This window comes from Panthera uncia (assembly GCF_023721935.1).
Source record: "Panthera uncia isolate 11264 chromosome B2 unlocalized genomic scaffold, Puncia_PCG_1.0 HiC_scaffold_24, whole genome shotgun sequence".
Classification (NCBI taxonomy): Eukaryota; Metazoa; Chordata; class Mammalia; order Carnivora; family Felidae; genus Panthera; species Panthera uncia.
In genome coordinates, this window is record NW_026057580.1 from 66,905,615 (window position 1) to 66,930,243 (window position 24,629).

A 24,629-nucleotide genomic window follows, 5' to 3' on the forward strand; every position below is an offset into this window, starting at 1 on the left:
GATAAAGTTATTTTATTCATATTGATGTCTTTTGGAAGAGAAACTGAAAGATGAATAATCTGCAAATCTTACCAGTTTATTTACATAATTCTCTGGGAGAAATATCCCCTGTAATGTTAACTAGATGTCATATTTCCTAATAACAGGATTTTAACAGAAAAGAGCAATGTCAACATTTTATTTTTAGCTGGTTTAACATAAAAAATAAACACTCCTTTCTAAAAAAGTAACATAGTCTTAAGCTTTCCAGTAGAAGAGTGTGGTTTCATTATCCCAAAGCTAATGAACAATCATTAGAGCAATCAGTACATACTGTTTAATAGTTTTTTTTTTTTTTTTAAGGTACAGGGAAAACAATGGTGATGGACATGTTTTATGCTTATGTGGAAATGAAGAGGAAGAAACGGGTTCATTTTCATGGTTTCATGCTAGATGTTCATGAAAGTAAGTTAAATGATCTAAAAGAAGGGGTTTTTAAGTGGACAAACACTACAAAATACTTTTCTTCATCTTTTAAAATTCTTACTCTTTTAATCTTTTAAAATATTAGATTTTGCTTAAAGTAAGGTTTTATTTGGTTTCATTTGTTTTGTGCTATATTGAAATGATTTGTAGTGTATTTAGAGTTGACCCTAAAGACAGATTCAAAATCAGTACTTCCCAATAAGAGAAGAGAGGTTACTATATGAAGGTCAGGTATTTTCTCCTTCTACTAAGGGTCAATAAGAAATATTAAAAACTCACTTATTTGGAGAAGTTGTTCTTGATTAGGTCCTTTCCTCTGTGTTACCTTAGCATGTAGGCATTCATGTACTTGTAGGCATGCTTTATTGTTTGTCAACGTTCCTTTTTAAAAAATTTTTTATTTTTATTTTTTGAGAACGAGCTCTGTGCGAGGGAGTGTGTGCAAGTGGGGGAGGAGCTGAGGGAGAAGGAGGAGGGTATTTTAAGCAGACTCCGTGCTCAACAGGGAGCCTCAGTTGGGGCTCGATTTCACAGTCCTGAGACTATGACCTGAGCCAAAATGAAGAGTCAGACGCTCAACCAACTGTGCCACTCAGGCGCCCTGCTTTGTTGGTGTTCTTAAGTTATTTCATTTTGCATTACTTGTCTACCAGCTATACTAACCTCACCAGGGCGGGAACATTGTATTTTTCTTCTAATACTTTCAGCATTTAGTACACATATAATGAGTGAAGTGGGACTGGCTAGAGACCAGGAAGCATCCTGATTATGTATGCTAGATGTAGGGCAGGATCACCTCTTCTGCCTCCATCTCTGAAATCCTCAGCAGTAACACTGATCTGTTGATCCATCTAGTTACCATCTTTTCATCTAGCCTATCATTTGTCATCTCTGAAGTGATTGAAAAGAGGGGGGATGGAATGACTACAAAGTGTCCTTACAGCCATGGGAATGTATGAATATGTGAACAACTTATTTTGAGGTAGAGAAAGTGCAACCAATTTTCAATAATCACATTTGATTTTATGTGGCATTTACACTTAATTTTTATGTTTACGCTAAGATTTCATTTAGAGATTTAAAAGATATGTTATAGTTGTCTAAAATGGACTATTAATACAATATTTGATTTGTGTTTAATTTTATTCATTAAAGGAATACACCGCCTTAAACAGAGTTTGCCAAAAAGGAAACCGGGATTCATGGCTAAATCATATGATCCGATAGCTCCCATAGCTGAAGAAATCAGCGAAGAGGCATGTCTCTTATGTTTTGATGAGTTTCAGGTAAGGCAGAGATATTTCATAGATGTAGAATGGTATGCTGAATGATATGTGAAGATTTAAATTCTGTTCTTGATTTTATCATTGTTTTATAAATTGGTTTGACACATTACCTCTTATGACTTTATTTTACTGTCTGGTCCAGGAGTCAGCAAACTATGGCTTGCAAAGGGAAAATCTTGCCCATCTGCTTTTGTATGGCCAGTGAGAAAAGAATGATTTTTATATTTTTAAAGAGTCTTTTCAAAAAGAAAAAGAAAATGCAACCAAGGCCATATGTGGCTTGCAAAACCTAAAACATTTACTACTCAGTCTTTTATAGGAAAAGTTTGCCTTCCCCTATATTATAGTCAGTGGATTTACATTTCCTCTATACCACAATGGAGATAATGTTGATTACACAATAATGTCTAAAGATATTTGAAATTTTTTTAAATGTTTATTTTTATTTTGAGAGAGAGAGTGTGCACACACAAGCAAGCATGAGAGGCGGAGGGGGAGAGAGTGAGAGAATCCCAAGCAGGCTGTGTGCTGTCAGCACAGAGCTGGACTCGGGGACTCGATCTTATGAACTGTGAGATCATGAACTGAGCTGAAATCAAGAGTCAGACGCTCAGCCAACTGAGCCACCCAGGCACCCCTGAAGTTTTTTGAAAGCGTTATGTAAAAAAAACAAATGATTCACTCATCTCATTTAGACTTTACAACTTATTTGTGATAAAGGGAGGGAGTTCGCCCTCATTGAACTTCTAAAGTTTCTTCTAGTTTTAGGATTCTCTGAAATAGTACGCTTAAATTGGTAATATGTTACTTTCTGATCTTTATTTCCTATGAGAGCAAATATGGCATGCCAGCAAATACCATGTCTTATGTTTTTTTCTGTATCCCAGAGTTTAACAACACCACCACCAACAACAACAGATACTCTAGTTAAGAATTATTTCCTCATTTCACTGCTTTCTTTAGTAGTTCTGAAATGCAGTAGTTGATTTTTCTATAATGCTTATCAGAAGAGCAATTGGTTATTGGAATAAAAATAGAAAAACCATAAGTACTGAATATAAATTTAAAAATAGGGCATCACTGGGGTGCCTGGGTGGCTTAGTCAGTTAAAGCATCTGACTTCAGCTCAGGTCGTGATCTCAAGGTTGATGAGTTCAAGACCCACATCAGGCTCTCTGCTGTCAGCACAGAAGCCTGCTTTGGATCCTCTATCCCTCTCTCTCTCTGTCCCTTCCCTGCTTGTTCTCTCTGTCTCAAGAATAAATAAACTTAAAAAAAAAAAAGTTTCACTCCCAAAGCTTTTGAATAATATTTCTGGAGCTGAGTGCAGAAATTCCCATGTCTGATTGCATAAAATAAAGGCCCAGAGAACTTTCAAGGGTAGGAAGCTAACACTTTGTGCCTACTCTGAGGTGGGCCCTGGTGAGTCACACATTTTATTTAAGCCTCACGACATACTTGTGATGAAGGGAGGGAGCCGTCCTAGTTGAATTGTAAAGTTTCTTAACAGTTTTAAGATTCTCTGAAATGATGCATTTAAATTGGTAGTGAGTTATTTCTTGTTCTTCTGTGTTTAAAAACCTGGGCTGGTGGGAAGATAAGAGGCCAGGATGCCTTTATCCCAAATGAGGCATGAGAAGTCTCCTTTAGTAGCTTGATACACTTAATCTAAGAGCAGTTTTGATTTATGAGAGAAGAGAAAGAAGAATTTTTGCCAGGAATGGTGTTACACTGAGCCATCTAAGGGGGAGGAATCTTTATTTCATTTTCCCTTCAGTCTATTAAGATAACCTGGCATTCACTTTTTGTACTGTACAGCTACAAAGGTCTTCAGAAGAAAGGCTGATGGGCAAAAAATGTTTACTTACTACTCTGAAGAAGTGTACTAAGTACACCAATGTGTTGCAGAAAGAAAAGGGCCTCATTTAGTTTTTTTTTTTTTTTTTTAATTAATTTATTTTGAAAGAGAGCATGCGTGTGAGCCGGGAAGAGGCAGAGACAGAGAGAGAGAGAGGGAGGGAGGGAGAGAGAAAATCTCAAGCAGGCTCTGAGCTGTCAACGCAGAGCCAGAGGTAGGGCTCTATCTCACGAACTGTGAGATCATGACCTGAGCCTAAACCAAGAGTCGGAAGCTCAACCGACTGAGCCACCCAGGTACCCCTAGTTCTGAAAGTAGCACCAAGTTGACAGTTATGCTGTCTTCAATAACAGAAGTCAGCAATCAATCAGGGAAGGCCATTTCTCTTGTTTCCTCATTATGAGTCTCTTAACCACAGTTTCCCTAAATAAAATTGAGTTGGCACAGTTAAATTAAAAAAAAAATTATATGTTTATTTATTTATTTTGAGAGAGACAGCATGAGTGGGGGCGGGGTGCAGAGAGAGAGGGAAAGACAGTGAGAAAAAGAGAGAGAGAGAGAGAGAGAGAGAGAGAGAATCCCAAGCAGTCTCTGTGCTGGCGTGGGGCTCAAACTCATGAAACTGTGAGATCATACATGACCTGACCCGAAACCAAGAGCTGGACACACTCAACCAGCTGAACCACCCAGGCACCTCTGAAGTTAAAATTTTTAAAAAGGGTACTAACACCCAACCTTTGTAAAATGATTCATGGTTTACAAATTTTTCTTATATGCTTCATTTAATTCTATAAAATAGTTATGATATTCATTATGTAGATGAGGATATAGAGGCATCAGAATTTCCTCGGTATCGTATGAAAATCATTACCCTTAACTTAAAATGTGTAAATTTTAAGACTTTCAGAGAAAAGATTGGCCTGTTTCTGTGACATGATGACCATTGACAAGACTATTTAAGAAGCTAAGGAAGTAATGAAAATTTGGTTGTGCAAAGGAGATCATGAGAAGATTAATAGCAAGCAGGGCCAAATTACCCATGAGGTGCAGGAGGCACAGTACTTAGGGTCCATGATACTTTTAGGACCCCATGAAAATATTTTAATTTCTTTTAAAATTTGAAGAAGAAAATGAATGTATCATCATGAATTCAGCCTGTAGCTGTCTGTATCTGTATATATTTTACACCAACATAGTCATAAAATACAATTATGTATATAAACACACATATTTTCAAATGTATTTTCTAATTGAGGAAGGGGCTCATGAAGGTTAAACCAGGAAAGTCATAATGTTGCCCTGATAGTGAGGTGATAACAGAAACCTGTCTGGTTGCACCGGGCATTCTCCATTGAGTTCCAATTTCAGAAGGTTGATGCTTGGCTGGGAAGAAGGAAACAAAAGCAACTCTCAGGATACTTATGTTCCAAATGAGTGAGTCTTGCAAAAGAAAGGCAGGCAGTTAAAATGATTTTTTAAATTAAGTATTAAGGAGATCAAGGGGGATACAGGCCCCTTGCCTGTAAAATGTTACTTGTCAACAAAGAGAGAATGGATCTGATGGAACTGTCATCACCTGCCCTGACCAGAGTTGGTTTGATGTTCATTCATTTGTTTACTCATCCATCCCTGTTGCCTTAAATAAAGAACCTTATGCCATACTATAAGACCCTATCTGACCCACAGTCAAATGGACCATGTCTGGATATCTGATCTCTGAGTAGCCTACACGGTTGTCAACAATATTGCACTTTTTGGTGTGCCCTGGGGATTGAGCCAATCATATACTCCATCTCATGTCTTTCAAGTAAAATGCAGTTTTACTGCACAGTAATGAAATAAGGGCAGTTCCTGCACAGTAATGAAACAGGAACAAAGAGACCTAGGAAATAACTGAATCCCGTTAGGGGGAAGACTACAAGGCTGCTCCCTGGACAGCTGCTGAGCTCTCCAGAGCTACCTATGCTCTGAAGCCAATCTTTAGCTCCGGTTCCCAGTAGGTGCTAACAGTGCTGTTCCCATCCTGGTGTCTTATTTATTTATTTATTTCTGAGAGAGAGAGAGAGAGAGAGAGAGAGAGAGAGAGCGCGAGAGCGAGAGAGAGCATGCGCATGTGCAAGCAGGGGGGAGTGGTAGAGGGAGAGGGAGAGAGAGAGTCTTAAGCAGTCTCCACGCTCAGCAAGGAACCCATGCAGAGCTCGATCTCACAACTGTGAGATCCTGACCTGAGCTGAAATCCAGAGTTGGACGCTTAACTGACTGAGCCACCCAGGTGTGCTCCATGCATCCTGGAGTCTTAAGTAAACCTCTTTTCTTTATCTGAATCTCCTGTCCCTGTTTCTTGGCAAGCAGTCTCGATGAGGATAGAACTCCTGTTTTGCTCTTATCTGCCTTAGTGGTAGGGATTTCCCTGTGGTCTGTGAAAGCTAGCATAAATAGGGGTACTGTGAGGAAATGTCACCTTCCTTCATATAAAATCCAGTACCTCCAGTGGAAGGAGAATTACCTGATGAACTAAAGACAAAAGATCCCAGAGATGAGGTATCTCTTAGGATGCTTTTGACTGCAGGTAACAGAAAACCCAATTTAAAAAGGCTTAAACTCTAAGTGGGGGGTCCGGGGGGAGGGATGGAATACAATAAGATAGTGTCATTCCTTTTATTCAAGCCTGCCTCCTTCCTCTCTGATCTTATCTCCTATACTTTCAGCCTTGCTCATTGCTCCCTACTATTTCCATCCCTATTGTTTTCATAGATTAGGGAACCATAGCTAATAGATTTAGGTGTTAAACCAAATGCTTCCTTCCCATCAGGGCTCTGAAGAAAATTTGCTCAGAGATGGTAAAACAAGACTGAATACCAAATTGATTGCCTTTGTTTAATCCCAAATGCTACTAGAATGAAGCATTCTGGTATGTCAGAGTTGACAACATGAGAGACTCTCTGCTTTTAAGAAAGTTGGCCTGCATGTCTTAGGATGAAACATGTTAGTAGTTTTGCTCTTTTATTTCCTCTACAATTCCAGACTCAAGCCCTAGAGTCTGTATGCAAGACCCTGTATGCAAGAAAAGGCCAATATCTGCATATACCCACTGTTGAGAAGAACCAGGAAAGCAAGAGGATAAGGGCAAGAATATGTCCCTTAAGAGCAGAGATGATCACTGAGCAGTACCTGGATCTCCTAGTTTTAATATCTGGACTGTGTTCCACTGGTCTTAGAGAAGCTCTTGCAACACACCAAAACTGGATTATTTCTGCTCCAAATCTCTCCTTGTCTCTCATTCCAAAATTCAAGAGGATAAAAGGATACCTCCAAAATATTGCTGCAGCAGCATTCCGATCCCCAACATCCACACAATTTAGAACAAATAAGCAGAGCCTTTGCACTGAACTTTCTGCCTGGGACGGTCTCTCCTGGATACCCCTAAGAGTCTCTCACTTCTTCAGATCTTTGCTCAGTTACCTCCTTAACAAGACCTATTCCTACAAAATTGCAATTTGCCATTAATCAGTGTCCCTTACTATCCTTTAAAGAAATTTTTTTTAACATGTATTTATTCTTGAGAGAGGGTGAGAGAGAGAGAGAGAGAGAGAGAGACAGAGAGAGAGAGAGACAGAACGTGAGTGGGGAGGAGCAGAGAGAGAGGGAGACACAGAATCCAAAGCAGGCTCCAGGCTGTGAGCTGTCAGCACAGACGTGAGCTGGAACTCAGGAACCATGAGATCATGACTTGAGCCGAAGTTGTATGCTTAACTGATTGAGCCACCCAGGCACCCTAAAACCATTCTTTAAAAAAATAACATATCATCTTCTGGTAGATAATATATTACTTATTATGTTTACTATTTATATAATTCCTCCATAACAATGTAAACTTGAAGGCAGGAGTCTTTGTGTTTTTTTTTTAATGTTTATTTATTTATTTTGAGAGATTGAGAGAGTGAGAGAGGGGTGGAGAGAGGGAGAGAGAATCCCAAGCAGGTCCTCCACTGTCAGTGCAGAGCCCAATGCGGGGCTCAATGCCAAGAACCGTGAGCTCATGACCTGAGCCAAAATCAAGAGTCGGTCGCTTAACTGACTGAGCCACCCAGACACCCAGGAATCTGTTTTTAATTGACATATCTCAAATGTCTAGAACAGTGTTTGAGGATGAATGAATGAATAATAGTGAATGAATGAATGAATGAATAAATCTAGTACCAAATGATAAATATTGAGCTAGTCTCCCAACTAAGTCCCACTTCTCTTATGTATAATAACTACCCACAATTTTTCCTGTCAACATTCTGAATTATCTTAACTTTTTTGTCTAATTTAATAGATGAAAAGTGGCATCTCATTGTTTTAATATTTATTCCTTTAAGTAATAATATAGTTGGATTTTTTCTATGTTTATTTACTAACTACTTAAAATTCATCTTTTATGAACTGAGGCAATGCCATTTATTGGAATGCTTACATTCCATCTATTATGTGTATTCTGTAATAACATTAGTTTTTGTTTGTTGAGTACTGTGGGACTATGTTCTTAACTACTGGACTATGCTAAGTATCATTCTATAGCTAAAATTCTATACAGCTACATATAAATAATATGCAATTATACTAGCATATATACCATACATAGATAATACAGCTGACATTTCTTGAGGATTTACTCTAAGGATCATAACAATTTTGCAAGGTAGGTATTGTTACTACCTTCATTATATTGATGAGGAAATTAAGGGTCAGAGAAGTTAAGTAACTTGTCCAAGGTCACACAGCTGGTAACTCAGTTTGAATTCATCATTGGTGCTCTGATTCATTAGTAGTAACAGCTACATTATATGTTCTCTTTGGTATATGATGTTTTGTGTTATATATTTAAATACATAGATCTAGAGCTGAGTTGACTTTTAGTAGATATTTTAATGACAGAACCTAAAAATTATCCTTAAGCCTATTAAGTCTAGTATAATACATTGCTGATTTTCTAGAAAATAATTTTTTTGGCCCTTTTTTCTTAACAGCCATATGTCTACAATCATCACATCACTTTTAAAATTGAATCCTACTAGTAGTCTTGATTTTTAACTAGTTATTATTGGCCTTTTGGTAGTGTTAATATAATATTTATTTTACTAGGGAGCTGGATGGGAATTATTGCTGCTTAAAATCAAGAATACATGTGCTCTTGAATTTGAGGAATTTAAAAATTATATTTTGGTAGCATTCAGATTACATTTCCAGAATATATTCTTCATCAGCTTGGTCATTTTAACTAAGTATAGCATTTCAGTTTTGCCTGCAGTATCAAATGTACTATTCTTGTTTTGTTTGAGAAATTTGGCTAGGTAGGTTGTTTTTATGTGTTTTAGTTGCTAAAATAAAAGAACAGCTTTTCCTCAGAGTTTTCTGTAGGGTCTTCATTGTGTTGACTTTGAATGATTATGTTTCTTATTACATCATTTATGAATCTGAAGGTATACAATACTGAAGGAAACCGATTTAAAAAAAAAATGTTATTTCTTCCTGTCCCTTTCAGGGACACTGGATGGATGTTTTACTAATATGGTCTTAAAAACAAACAAAAAAAAGAATTCTGATGAGCAGAATATCATGCAAAATTCTCCTCTGTAAGCTATCAATATCATTTAAAAAATAGTTTTGACCGTTTTTGTAAAACAGAAAAGCTATTAAAAACTGCTAATAAAAAATAGGTGCTTATTTTTGTGCTAATACTAATTACTGATAATGCATGCTTATGTTTGTCACTCATTACATGGCACTGTACCAATCAGTGGGTGACTGAGACTCGAGCACTTACATATGTAAATTAACCATTAGATTTTCTTTTTTTCCTTTTTTACTTAAGTGAGTCATAATGGAAAGCAACTCTAGGTCATAAAAAATCTTTTCTCTTTAATGCTAATGAAATGTCTCCCCTCTCTGTATTAGCAGACTACCCTTATTGGTAATCTGTAGCCTTCTCTTTTGTTCCTGGTGGTAATGAAATGCTGGGTGCTAAAAAAGCCCGCTCTCCAAGAATGTGTGGCCAATTGTCTTCTGTTCACTTATACTGTAAAATTACTGTTCCCCAGCAAAGCTGAACAAGTGCGGGGACAAGATCAAAAGAGTATACATTGGCACTCGGCTACACCAAGTGACTCCTGCTTTATTAATTAGCCATAGCTTCTCCAAGTTAATTTACTCTGATAGAGCAAAAACATTTCGTAATACAAAAACAACAAATGATAATTCAACCACGAGTCTTTAATAGTTTGCTTTCTTCAACTTCCAATTTAAATCTTTGCAGTATGTTATAAGCTAAATGTCTCTTCACTTTTCTGAACCTTAGCGCACAAAAGCTGTTTTTAATTTTTTTCAACATTAGTGAGATAGTCGAAGGACAATTTTTATTTTCTAAAATTGGTAACTTTTAATTGATATCATTCCTTTTAAAAGTCAGTGTATTGGGAATCTAATTTAAAAGTGCACTTGCTTCTGAAATTTGCAAGCTTGTTTGTTCTCTCATCAGAAATGCCACTGGTGTTTAAGCATTTGAAAGGGGCCTTCTCTGTGAGTATTTTTGTGGAAGCAAAATTTGACAGTGAACCTAAGCTCCAAATTTAATAATATCACTTTCTTCTTAAATAATTAAATACTACTTTTCATTTTAGTCACCACTTTGTAAGTTCCTGAAGTCTTTTTAATTTAAGGAGTCTCCAGTAGTTTTTTAGCTAATGTTTTAAAGTTAGAGCTTGAGACAGCAAAAAAAGATCTGTGTGCACAGCCCCGTTTTCTGGTTTGTTTTTTGTTTTTGTTCAGGTGGGAAGGAAATAATGTAACGTTTGTGTAAGATAATCACCTGAAAAGAGAAAAGAGATGGAGACCTGTGTAGCCCAGGTGGTTGTTGTCAGTTAGTTGGTAACTTTCAGTATTTTGATCTAATTTGAAAGAATCCCCCAGTTTCTATGCTCTAACATGGTTAAAAATAAGAATGTGATATTTATTGTGTGATTTATTTTGTGAATGTAAAACAAATTTTATTATCTAAAATGCCATTAAAGAAAGATCAAAATAGCTTTACTTAAGAAGGATCTAAAACCCATTTTATTTTTTTTATAAGGGAAGGTAACAATGATTAATATCTACCTTCACTGTACATTTGTTTTTGAACTCAACTGCCTTCCCTCCTTAATTTCTGTATTTCTTTGTGATTTTAAAAAGCTTTTTAAAAAGTTCTTAAGCTTACTTGTTAATTGTGGATTTTTAAAAATAATTTTAGAAAAGGTAGCTCTATGTATCTCTAACTTAGGTGGAACAGTTTAATCTATATTATGCATTTCTGCTTTTGTCAGAAGTAATTTTTTAAAGCCCTGTATTAACCATTCTTGTAAGGTTTTTATTTTTTTCCTTTTTAATAGAAGGAATATTTGTGTTTGCGAAGGTTAGCAGAGGCTGGCTGTGCTGGAAGTGACTGCAGTGCCTTTTGATTATTCATGGACAGTAATAGAAGGCACTTAAAAAGAACAATGAAATTGCTTATTTTTGTGATGGGCCATCTGTTGAATTGTTTTGTGCAACAATTGCACAATAGTATCTATGTCATATCATTCTATTTTCAACAGCAGCTGATTATGTCTCACTGGCTATTTGTCCTTATTTCTAAAGTCCCATGACCATTTAAAGTCACCTTTTCAGGGACCTTTGCCAGAAAGGTATTAGAAATCTCAATCAGCTGTTTATTATTCTTTTTTTTTCTTTTTTCTTTCTCTCTCTCTTCTTTTTTTTTTTTTTTTTTTTTTTTTTGGTGGGAAGGGGGTGGTGCGGTGGATGGGGTCTGTGATGGGAGCAGGAGGAGGGATTTGGTCATGTTAGCTCTAATTAATTAGACTTCCTAAATGTTTAGGACAATTATCTATGCTTTCCACCTGTAGTTTATAAAAGAAGTTAACACAGAACCATTTGATAATTTGGGTAGAAATGATAGGCTTGCAAAAAAGAGTCAAGTTTAAAAGACTACTATACACTCTTTTATGGTTTTAATTATCTGCTCTTTTCTTCATGGTGATAATTAGAATTTTTCTCTTGGAATTCACTTCCATCCTTAAAAAAAAAAAAAAAAAAAGAAGATGAGCCATTAGCAAATTTGTTAGAGCAGAAGTGAGTATAAAATAAAACAAATGTGTTGTTGTCCATAGGTCACTGACATTGCTGATGCCATGATTCTGAAACAGCTTTTTGAAAATCTGTTCAAAAATGGGGTCGTCGTTGTGGCAACATCCAACAGGCCACCGGAAGGTAAAAACAAACATTGTGCTAGTCTCATCCAATTAGGTGGAAAATAACAAGCTTTGAAAAATCCATAATTTTATACTCATTTTGTTGTGTTAATAGAATCTGATGACTTTGCTTATCATTCATTTTATAACAGACAATCTAAAAAATCAGTTGGTATTTGTGTCTGAAAAATGTTTATATTCTTCGCAAGTTAAACCCATGTCATCCCCTGTGTTTGATGCACTTGCTGTTTTTCTCTGAGTTTTAGATATATCATATATTTGTATCAAAAAATGATGCCGGGAGGTGCCTGGGTCAGTCAGTTAAGCATCCGATGCTTAGACCCTTGATTTTGGCTCAGGTCATGATCTCACAGTTTGAGCCCCATGTCGGGCACCATCCCCCATGTGGAACCTGCTTGCGATTCTCTCTCTCCCTCTTTCTGTGCACTCTCTATCTCTTTCTCTCAAAAATAAATAAATAAACATTAAGGAAAAAAAATGATGCCAGCAGGAAGGCTAGGTTTGAGGACCCAGAGGGGGCCTTGCAGGACCAGCCAAGAGGATCCTTGACTTTGCGCAGGATAGAAATCAAATACAAAACACCAGAAAGTGAGAACAGGGTTTACTGAAGATACAGAGGGAGCAGATGCAGATGGAGCATCTGGGGGACTTGGGAAGGAAAGGAGCATGAGTCTTGTCTTGGTTCGGGGCTTGGGGGTTTTATTAAGGATTGTGGTCTGCTGTATGTGTCCTTTCAGGCATCCAAGAACTGGTTAGAACAAAGATAAGGGCCCAGGTGTTAGTCCTTGGAGCCAGCGGGCCTTGGCATTGAGATGTCTAGTGCTGGTGGTCTGGAATATTCATATGACAGCTTCATTGGTCATTCTCACCTGGTCCTTCCTTAGATGTAATCTCTACTGAAGAAATCATTAACTAACTCCCTGCCCCTTACAAGGAGGAATTACAGCTGTCTGCATTCTGTGGACTGTGTAAAGTGGGGTGTGGGTCCTAGAAAGAACAGAAGCAGGAAAAGGAGCAAAAAGCAGATTTTTATGGAGTTCTTCAGTTTCTCTGTTTCAAAAATACAAGGCTTTCTAATTGCTTTTTAGGGGCTGTAAAAGAAGCTCAATGAAATGAAAGAGAAAACTCCTAATTGAGTCTTAGAAAAAGAATTGAATCTCACTTGCATAAGTAGTTTCTAATACTTAATTTTATTCCTAAAAAACCACTTGTGGCTTATTTGAACATTATTTAAGGATTAAAATACAAGTAATATCTAGATAAAAACAAGTTTAAAATGTTTTATCTTTCCATGATGTGGTCAGTTGAAGGCCAGAGGAACCAAAACCAATATTTAATGACTTCTTAAAAAAAAATTTTTTTTTAATGTTTATTTACTTTTGAGAGATAGAGACAGAGTGTGAGCAGGCAAGGGGCAGAGAGAGAGGGAGACACACAATCTGAAGCAGGCTCCAGGCTCTGAGCTGTCAGCACAGAGCCCGATGTGGGGCTTGAACTCACGAACCACAAGATCATGACCTGAGCTGAAATCAGAAGCTCAACTGACTGAGCCACCCAGGCGCCCCTAATGCATTCTTAATGTTAACATCTTTCTACCCTGGAATGCTCTACCACCTGGAATTCCCTGCATGGTTAATTCCTTACCTTTTTCAGGTCTTTACTCAAAAGTTATTATGCCAAAGAACTGTAGACTTATCTTTCTATTTGAATCTACAACCCATCCCTTTTTTTCTTACCTTGCTTCTCCTTTCCTCCTTTATTTTCTTCTTTGTGGTTTATTGTCTATCCTCTTTCAGGATGCAAAGGGTTCATGAAGGCAGTGACTTTTATCTCTTCTGTTCATGGGTATATACTGAACAACCAAAACAGTGCCTAGCTGATCTCAATAGTCTTAGAGTGAATGTTGAATGAATGCATGTTTTTAAAGGTTATCCCTGGCTGCAATACTGAGAATGGATTGTGGGGATGAGATTTCAAAGTTGGAAGTAAGGAGACCGTTGATGATATCATTGCTGCAATCCTGAGGGGAGATAATGGAGCAGTGAGGGTGGTGAGAGTAGTCAGAGTTTGGATATATTTTGTAAGCAGAGCCAAGAGGATTTACTAATGGGATGAATATATGGTATTAAAAAAAGAGAAAGGGATAAAGAATGACTCAAAGGTTTTGGCTTGAGCAATTAAAAGGATGAAGTTGATGTTTCCTGAGATGGAGAGGACTATAGGAGAAGCAGATTTGGGTAGGGAGGGGAAAGTACTGAGGCAGATGCATATCAGAGTTTGGATTTTAATGGAAAAGTTTAGATTGGAGATGAAAGTTTGGGAGTTCATTGGTCCTAAAGGAAGCTGGTCAGAGCAGCCAGTGAGGTAAGAGGAGAACCAACAGAGTATCATGTGAAGAAAAGGAAAATGGTACAAAAGGATGGATGGCCACTTTTGTTAAATGCTGCTAGGAGGTGAAGGGGAGGTTGAGAATTGACCATTGGAATTAGTAACATGGAGTTTATTGGTGGATCTGAAAAGAGCAATGTAATAGTGATAGTGTGAGTTTTTTCCTTAATAAGCCATGTCATGTGGGTGACTTATATTGAGTTTATAATCTGTTGTTACCTAGATCTTACTTTGTGAGCTGCTGTCAAACTAGGTGTCTCTCATTCTGTGTTTGTGTAGTTGATTTCTTTTTTCTTCCTATTACATTTCAGCTTATTAGTCTGCATTGTTCTGTTTTATGATTTATGTTTGATTATATTTGATTTATGTTTGTATCTTTTTGAAGTGTGGTTCTAACAGATTAGTTTTAGCTATCCCTACTAACTATGACGTTTATAAAATGGTAATCATGCTGCTATATCTTCAGTCATTCATTAATTAAAATGTAACCAAGTTTAGACCCTCATAGCATACCATTAGAGGCCTTATTTTAGGGAGACATCAGTTAATTAATACTATTAAATCCAGTTATTCAAACAACTGTAGTTATACCTCATCTATTATATTCTAAGAGAATTATGAATGATTCAGATGCACTTATTAAAATATCTATAATACTGTTATAGATAGCATTCTTTTTTTTTAATTAAAAAAAAATTTTTTTTAACGTTTATTTATTTTTCAGACAGAGAGAGACAGAGCATGAGCGGGGGAGGGTCAGAGAGAGAGAGGGAGACACAGAATCCGAAACAGGCTCCGGGCTCTGAGCTGTCAGCACAGAGCCCGACACAGGGCTTGAACTCATGGACAGCGAGATCATGACCTGAGCTGAAGTCGGCCGCCTAACCGACTGAGCCACCCAGGTGCCCCTTAATTTTTTTTTTTTTTTTAATGTTTACTTATTTTCGAGAGAGACAGAGACAGAATGTGAGTGGGTTAGGGGCAGAGAGAGAGGGAGACACAGAATCTGAAGCAGGCTCCAGGCTCTGAGCTGTCAACACAGAGCCCGGCGTGGGGCTTGAACTCATGAGCTGTGGGATCATGACCTGGGCTGAAGTCAGACACTCAACCAACTGAGCCACCCAGGCACCCCAGCATTCTTGTGATTTACTAGGGTGATAACGCTGTGAGACACAGCAGTGAGTGTTTTCATATTAGATCATCTGTGAAGACTCTCCTTTAGCTGAGTGGTGACTTAACTGTGTCATCAGTATTGCCTTTAAACATTCAGTGACAAGCTATAAATAGCAAGGTGGTAGAACAAGCTGGGAACACTGCCCCTGCCACCACCACCAGTAAAGACTGCCGAAAGGATGATTGCAGTTTGCTGCTCAGTTGGCAGTGGTAAACTGAGGAAGGACAGCCACAGGGAAAGGTTAAGGAGCATTCTGGAACTCAAAGCTTTGTAGGAGTGATCAAAGTTACAGGCCCACCAAGGTAGCATACAGAAATCCAAAGTGGAACCACTTTTCCAGAGAAGACTGAAAGTTCAAGATGTGGAATTACAAAAATTGGGCATTAGCCTCAAACATAAAGCCTTTTCTAAATATGATCCATTGAAGGGACACTGTCATACACTGTTTTTTGTTTTTTGGGTTTTTTTTGCCATGCCAGACAATCATCATAAATGGCTTAATATTTTATTATAAAGAAGATGACATATACGTATGTACCAGGAAAATATAAAAGTATAGGACAAAGAATAAATAGGTCACTGGTTGCCAGAGGCCATAGTGGGAAGGTGTTTGACTGCAAAGGGGCAACATAAGATAATTTTTTTGGGTGTTTTGTATCCGGGTCATGGTTGTAGTTACTTGTATTCAAATTAATAGAACTGTAGATGAAAAAAGTTAATTAAGATTAAAAACAAATCCCATGGATAAGAAATGGCAGAAAAGAGGTTAGAACCTAGGTTTTGTGACTCTTTACACATTATCCTCTATCATTTCTCCTTGTTGGTCATCACTCATCTTTGTCTACCCTGTCCTAGATAAAGTGTGTCCTCTTTTCCAACCATCAAAATGCATTCAACTTTTTCTTTAGGTCACAGCTTTTCATCTAGAGCCTCCAGATAGGTTGTTGTTGTTTTTATTATTATTATTTTATTTATTTATTTATTTATTTTTTTAAATAGCATCTACTTATTCTCAGAGTGTTATAAGAGGTGGGGGAAGAATCTTCTTATCAGAGGGTTGAGGCAAAGCCCAATGGCTGGAGAGAGAATGACCCGTTTGAGGAATTGAAAGGTAGCCAGTGTGGCTGGAGTACAGTGAAGGAAGGAAAGTAGGATGCAGTGCAGTACATATAACATGAATCTGGAGAAGTGACAGACCTTATAAAATAAAAATAAGGATTTTGGATTTTATTCTAAGAGAAATGCGAAGACATTGGAGTACTTTAAGTAGGGACTGACAAGAACAGAGTTGGACTATCACTGGGTATAGTGTGGAGAATGGGTTGTGGAGTGGAGTGCAGTGATGCGGTGGACTCGGTGAAGACATGTTAGGAGGCTCTTGCAGCACACTGGATAAGAAATGGTGTTAGTTTGGCATAGGGCAGTTATTGTCACCTAGGGGGATATTGGCAGTGTTTGGGACATTTTTGGTTGTCACAACCAGGCAGGGTGGCAATAAGTGCTGCTATTGGCCTCTAGTAGAATTCTTGGTGGAAGCCAAGAATTCTGTCAAAATATCCTATAATGTGCAGAGCTACCCCTCACAACAAGGAATTATCTAACCAAAAATGTCTATAGTTCTGAGTTTCAGATACTCTGATATATGGTGATACCAATGGATATGGAGAGGATAGATCTGAAAGATATTCCAGAATTAAAATGGATAGTACCTGGTTATAGAGTGGTCACTGAGGAAAAGGTAAAGGAAGATTTAGAAATTGTTTTAAAATTTTAGGCTTGTACAATTAGGTGGTGATGCCTGTCATTCAATAAAGACAGAAAAGTCTGGAGGTTAAAGGTCCTGAAGATAGTGCTCAGTGGAGAAAAACCTATTTTTTCCCTTCATTAATTTTTTAGCATCTCTGTTTACTTTTCTTCTACTTCATTCATCTCATTCCCTCCATTTCTAGTTGTAAAAACATAAACTTCATGAACAAGAATGGGGATTATTGTTGTTGAGGGAAACTGCTATCATACCCTAATTTTTTAACAGCTTATAACTTGTCAATTAATAGGCAAATTAATTTTAATGGAAAATGAGCAGAAACATTTAATAAGCAATTAATAATTTTAATGAAAAATAATTGATAGCCGAGTGAAAGCAACACCAGAATTTAGGAACCTAAGAGAGAAAAATTGTGTAGAAGAGAAAAAAAGGAAGTGATATTTGAGGGGAGTGAAGGGAATAAGGTACCAAAGAGTGACTGCCTGTATGTTACTTTTTTCTAGTCCTAAATTTGAATTCCTCTCTTGCTTGGGTCCAAGGTCTCACTCTTTATACCCCAGGTAGTTGCTAAAGCCCCAAACCAGCATCAGTTCATGATTAGTACTTTAGCTTTTAGCCTCCTGTGTTTTTGCTGGTCTGTAGGGATTTTCCCACCTTCTTGCAAGCTTAAAATATGTTTAGTATATTATATTTTTAATTTTTTAAAGCTATCTGTTTTGAAAGAGACAGAGCGAGTGGGGGAGGGACTTAGAGGGAGAGAGATAATCCCAAGCAGGCTCTGTGCTGTCAGTGCAGATCCCAACATGGGGCTCAAACTCACAGCTGTGAGATCACGACCTGAGCTAATACCAAGAGTCGGACGCTTAACCTACTGAACCACCCAGGCGCCCCTATATTTTAGTATATTTTAAGCAACAGTTGTAGTGCAACATTTGTAGTGCTACTGTTTTATATTTTCTAGGATAATCTGATTAAGGCTTTTGAGAGAGGATCTTGGATCAAATCTATAGGAATAGGAAATTGCTAGAAAATTTTCAGATAAAACATATCTAGAGATAGTTTTTATTTAATTTCTTATTTTTATAAAACCCCAATTAAATGGTTTATTCATCATTTTTGTCATTTAGGGAAATACTTTATATGGCCCATATACAAATAGACATAGTTTACTTATCAAAGATTATGCTGTCAGTTCATTAGAAGAGCCAAAAACAAAAATGCACAATTAAAATTTCATATATATGCTACTCAATTTTTAGGTTCTGAAATAGAATGTTGTTAATTACATGATATTCTAGTAGAGAAAAAAAAATATTTAAGAGCACGGAGAGCCTAACAACAAATTGATAATAGACAAGTAGGTTACATTAATTAAAATGTGAAATTAATAAATTTAAGAACTTATTCAATCAAAAAACAAGAATACATTTTTATGGGGGAAATATGTAAGTTGAACTCAGCTGTGCTTCTTTGACAGTAAGACACAAAGTGGTAAAAGGAAAAAAGACATTTGGGCTCTTTCCATACTTTGGCTATTGTCGATAGTGCTGCTATAAACATTGGGGTGCATGTGTCTCTTCGAAACAGCACACCTCTGTCCCTTGGATAAATACCTAGTAGTGCAATTGCTAGGTTGTAGAGTAGTTCTATTTTTAATTTTTTGAGGAAACTCCATCCTGTTTTCCAGAGTGGCTGCACCAGTTTGCATTCCCACCAGCAGTGCAAAAGAGACCCTCTTTCTCCGCATCCTCGCCAACATCTGTTGTTGCCTGAGTTATTAATGTTAGCCATTCTGTCAGGTGTGAGGTGGTATCTCATTGTAGTTTTGATTTGTATTTCCTGGATGATGAGTGATGCTGAGCATATTTTCATGTGTCGGTTGGCCATCTGGATGTCTTCTTTGGAGAAGTGTCTATTCATGTCTTTTGCCCATTTCTTCACTGAATTATTTGTTTTTTGGGTGTTGAGTTTGGTAAGTTCTCTATAGATTTTGGATATTAACCCTTTGTCTGATATGTCATTTGCAAATATTTTCTCCCATTCCATCAGTTGCCTTTTAGTTTTGCTGATTGTTTCCTTTGCCATGCAGAAGCTTTTTATTTTGATGAGGTCCCAATAGTTCATTTTTGCTTTGGTTTCCCTTGTCTCTGGAGATGTGTTTAGTAAGAAGTTGCTGTGACTGAGGTCAAAGAGGTTATTGCAAGCTTTCTCCTTGAGGATTTTGATGGCTTCCTGTCTTAGGTTTAGGTCTTTCATCCATTTTGAGTTTATTTTTTTGTGTGGTATAAGAAAGTGGTCCAGGTTCATTCTTCTGCATGTCACTGTCCAGTTTTCCCAGCACCATTTGCTGAAGTGTCTTTATTCCATTGGATATTCTTTCCTGCTTTGTCAGATTAGTTGGCCATACATTTGTGGGTCCATTTCTGGGTTCTCTATTCTGTTCCATTGATCTGAGTGTCTGTTTTTGTGCCAGTACCATACTGTCTTGATGATTACAGCTTTGTAATACATCTTGAAGTCCAAGATTGTGATGCCTCTAGCTTTGGTTTTCTTTTTCAAGATTGCTTTGGTTATTTGGGGTCTTTTCTGGTTCCATACAAATTTTACAATTGTTTGTTCTAGCTCTGTGGAGAATGCTGGTGTTATTTTGATAGGGATTGCATTGAATATGTAGATTGCTTTGTGTAGTGTTGACATTTTAACAATATTTGTTCTTCCTATCCAGGAGCATGGAATATTTTTCCTGTTTTTGTGTGTGTGTCTTCTTCAATTTCTTTCATAAGCTTTCTATAGTTAGCAGTGTATAGATTTTTCACCTCTTTGCATAGGTTTATTCCTAGGCATTTTAATGGTTTTTGGTGCTATTGTAAATGGGATCAATTCCTTGATTTCTCTTTCTGTTGCTTCATTATTGGTGTATAGGAATGCAACCGATTTCTGTGCATTTATTTTATATCCTGCGACTTTTCTGAATTCATGGATAAGTTCTAGCAGTTCTTTTGTGGAATCCTTTGGGTTTTTCATATAGAGTATCATGTCATCTGTGAAGAGTGAAAGTTTGACTGACTCCTGGCGGATTTGGATCCCTTTTATTTCTTTGTGTGGTCTGATTGCTGAGGCTAAGAATTCCAATACTATGTTGAATAACAGTGGTGAGAGTGGACATCCCTGTCTTGTTTCTTACCTTAAGCGGAAAGCTCTCAGTTTTTCCCCATTGAGGATGATATTAGTGGTGGGTCCTTTGTATATGGCTTTTATGATCTTGAGGTATGATCCTTTTATCCCTACTTTCTTGAGGGTTTTTATCAAGAAAGTATGCTGTATTTTGTCAAATGCTTTCTCTGCATCTATTGAGAGGATCATGTAGTTCCTGTCCTTTCTTTTATTGATGTGATGTATCACATTGATTGTTTTGTGGATATTGAACTAGCCCTGCATCCCAGGTATAAATCCCAGTTGGTCATGGTGAATAACTTTTTTAATGTATTATTGGATCTAGTTGGCTAGTATCTTGTTGAGGATTTTTGCGTTCATGTTCATCAGGGAAATTGGTCTATAGTTCTCTTTTTTAGTGGGGTCTCTGTCTGGTTTTGGAATCAAGGTAATGCTGGTTTCATAGAAAGAGTTAGGAAGTTTTCCTTCCATTTGTATTTTTTGGAACACCTTCAAGAGAATAGGTGTTAACTCTTCCTTACATGTTTGGCAGAATTCCTCTGGAAAGCCATCTGGCCCTGGACTCCTGTGTTTTGGGAGATTTTTGATTACTAATTTGATTTCTTTACTGGTTATGGGTCTGTTCAAGTTTTCTATTTCTTCCTGTTTCAGTTTTGGTAGTTTATATGTTTCTAGGATTTGTCCATTTCTTTCAGATTGCCCATTTTATTGGTGTATAATTGCTCATATTCTCATTATTGTTTTTCTTTCTGCTCTGTTGGTTGTGATCTCTCCTCTTTCATTCTTGATTTTATTTATTTGGGTCCTTTCCTTTTTCTTTTTGATCAATCTGGCTACAGGTTTATCAATTTTGTTATTTCTTTCAAAGAACCAGCTTCTGGTTTCCCTAACACACTTGCATTCTGTGTCTGTCTCTTTCAAAAATGAATAAACAAACAAACAAAAAGGTGTAAAGTTAGGTTGTGTATCTTTGACCTTTCTTCCTTCTTTAGGACGGCCTGGATGCTGTATATTTCTTTCTTATGACCGCCTTTGCTGCATCCCTGAGGTTTTGGGCTGTGGTGTTATCATTTTCTTTGGCTTCCATGAACTTTTTAATTTCTTCTTTAACTTCTTGTTTAGCCCATTCATTCTTTAGTAGGATGGTCTTTAGTCTCCAAGTATTTGTTATCTTTCCACATTTTTTCTTGTGGTTGATTTAGAGTTCCATAGCATTGTGGTCTGAAAATGTGTGGTATGATCTTGATCTTTTTTCTACTTGTTGAGGGCTGATTTATGTCCCAGTAAGTGATCTATTCTGGAGAATGTTCCATGTGCACTGGTGAAGAATGAGTATTCTGCTTTAGGATGAAATATTCTGAATATGTCTGTTAAGACCATCTGATCCAGTGTGTCATTCAAAGCCATTTTTTCCTTGTTGATATTCTGTTTAGATTATCTGTCCATTGTTGTAAGTGGGGTGTTGAAGTCCCTTGCTATATGGTATTATTATCAAAGAGTTTCTTTATGTTTGTGATTAATTGATTTATATATTTGTGTTCTTCCACATTTGGAGCATAAATGTTCACAATTGTTAGATCTTCTTGGTGGATTGACCCCTTAGTTATGATATAATGCCCTTCTTCATCTCTTGTTGTAGTCTTTATTTTAAAATCTAGATTGTCTGATATAACTATGGCTACTCTTTTGGTGACCATTAGGATGACAGATGGTTCTCCATCCACTTATTTTCAATCTGAAGGTGTCTTTAGGTCTAAAGTGGGTCTCTTGTAAACAGCATATAGACAGATCTTGTTTTATTATCCATTCTGTTACCCTAAGTCTTTTGATTGGAGCATTTAGTCCATTGACGTGTAGAGTGAGTATGGAAAGATATGAATTTATTGCCATTATGTTGCCTGTAGATTTGGAGTTTCTGGTGGTGTTCTCTGGTCCTTTCTAGTCTTTGTTGCTTTTGGTCTTTTTTTCCCCCCATTTTTTCTCCCTTCAGAGAGTCCCCCTTAAAATTTCTTGCAGAGCTGATTTAGTGGTCACGAATTCCTTTAATTTTTGTTTGTCCGGGAAACTTTTTATCTCTTCTTCTATGTTGAATGATAGCCTTGCTGGATAAAGAATTCTTGGCTGCATATTTTTCTGATTCAGCACATTGAATATATCCTGCCAATCCTTTCTGGCCTGCCAAGTTTCTGTGGATAGGTCTGCTGCACACCTAACTGTCTTCCCTTGTAGGTTAAGGACTTTTTTTTCCTTGCTGCTTTCATGATTCTTTCTTAGCCTGAGTATTTTGTGAATTTGACTATGATATGCCTTGTTGATGATTGGTTTTTGTTGAATCTAATGGGAGTCCTCTGTGCTTCCTGTATTTTGAGATCTCTGTCTTTCCCCGGGTTAGGAAAGTTTTCTGCTATGATTTGCTTACATAACTCTTCTACCCCTTTTTCTCTATCATCATCTTCTGGGACCCCTATGATTCTGATGTTGTTCCTTTTTAATGAGTCACTGATTGCTCTAATTCTTAAATCATGCTCTTTTGTGTTAGTCTCCCTCTTTTTTTCTGCTTCATTGTTCTCCATTAAGTTTGTCCTCTGTATCGCTGATTTGCTGTTCTGCCTCATCCATCCTTGCCGCTGTGGCAACCATTTGAGATTGCACCTCAGTTACAGCATTTTTTTTTTTTCATCTTGACTAGCTTTTATCTCTGCAGAAAGGGATTCTAATCTGTTTTCAACCCCTGCTAGTATTCTTATTATTGTGATTCTAAATTCTGGTTCAGACATCTTGCTTGTATCTGTGTTGATTAAGTGCCTGTCATTTCTTCCTGTTCTTTCTTTTGGGGTGAATTCCTTCATTTCATCATTTTGAAGAAAAGGAATTAATAAGGTAAAAAAAAAACCCTTAAAATTAAAAAATTAAAAACAACACAAAAATGTCAAATAAAGGATGCTAGATCCTAGGTGTGTTCTGGTCTGGTTGTTGAAAGGAGCTTGATAGAGAAAAAAGGGAAGGATAAGAAAAGAAAAGAAAAAAAAGAAAATGGTTGAAAGTTTGAAAAAACGAATACAATGAAATAGAATAAAATGAAAGATGGAAGTAAAAAAATAGAATTTGAAAAATTTACAAAAAAGTAAAAAATGTAGTAGGAAAAATGTAAAGAAAAATATTTTTAATAGAAATGGAAAATAAAAACACATTTTTTTCTCATTCTATATTCAAGAAATAGAAAAGAAAAAAAAATTGAATAGATGGACCAGCAAACAGAGTGAGGTATGATTGAAATTACCTTGGTTTCCCCTAGAAGTCGAACTAAGAGGCACTTTATAGTCTGTAAACTAAGCAGGCGGAGAGACTTGTGTTGTTCCTGGAGAGCAAGGTTGGTCCAGTTGGGCGGGGCTTAGTGTAATGGCTCCATTCTCCACTAGATGGCGATGCTTAGCTTACCGGGATGGATTGTTGTGGTGCTTGTAGGTGTGTATGCACATGCGTGGGAAGGGTGAACATCGTGTCACTCAGCTATCCAGTCTTTAGTGTTGGAACAGTGTCCTTCCCGACCAGCATTTGCACACCCCTCCTTTGTCTCTGGCTTTTGTCCACTCCCTGCTTTTACACTGTCTGTGACCAAGCCATCAGGTTGCCAGGTGGCACCTCCCTCCTGAGTTTTATGTCATATGCGGCTGTGTTTCCCAACCCCTCACTTCTGAGGGACTGTGGTTTTGACCCACTCAGACCTTCTGGGGGAGGGTCTCAATGAGCAATGCTGGCCTGCTTCTAGGAATGTTCGGGAGACCATGCTGCTGCTGATGCCCAGAGACTGTGGCTGGGTGCCAGCCTGCCCCAGAAAAAGTTCATGCAATCATGTAGCAGCAGCGTTTTAGGGATTATGAAAATAACAACACACATCTGGCACAGGCTTCCTCCCAACATCCTTGTTCCAGCACCAGCGAATGTGGATGTTCTCTGGGATCCACTGGGACCTTTGGCTATGGGGAGGTGGCACAGCCTCTACCAAAAGTCCTCCCAACAGGGGAACTGCCTCTTCCCATGTATCCTAAGGACCCTGAGGATCTTGCTCTCTGCTCCTGGGGATTTGCCCTTCCCACCAGAGCACTGCCAGGTATTGAGCTGCGGAGTTTCAGACTCTGTGCTCCCCCTGTTTATAGAGTCTTAATGGAATTTAAGTCCTTTCCTTTCTCCTTTTTCCCTTTTTTTTGTTTTGTCCCTTGTGTATTCTGTC

General features: G+C 37.5%; 1 protein-coding gene across 3 annotated transcripts in view; it reads left to right on the forward strand.

Moving 5' to 3' along the window:
* Nucleotides 1-24,629, forward strand: part of AFG1L (AFG1 like ATPase) — a 195,972-nt gene that overhangs the window by 66,538 nt on the left and 104,805 nt on the right. For all 3 annotated transcript variants that reach the window (XM_049654104.1, XM_049654106.1, XM_049654107.1), the window contains 3 exons: nucleotides 343-444; nucleotides 1,621-1,751; nucleotides 11,796-11,895. In XM_049654104.1, coding sequence (XP_049510061.1) covers nucleotides 343-444; nucleotides 1,621-1,751; nucleotides 11,796-11,895 — 333 coding nt within the window. The remainder of the gene's footprint in view (nucleotides 1-342; nucleotides 445-1,620; nucleotides 1,752-11,795; nucleotides 11,896-24,629) is intronic.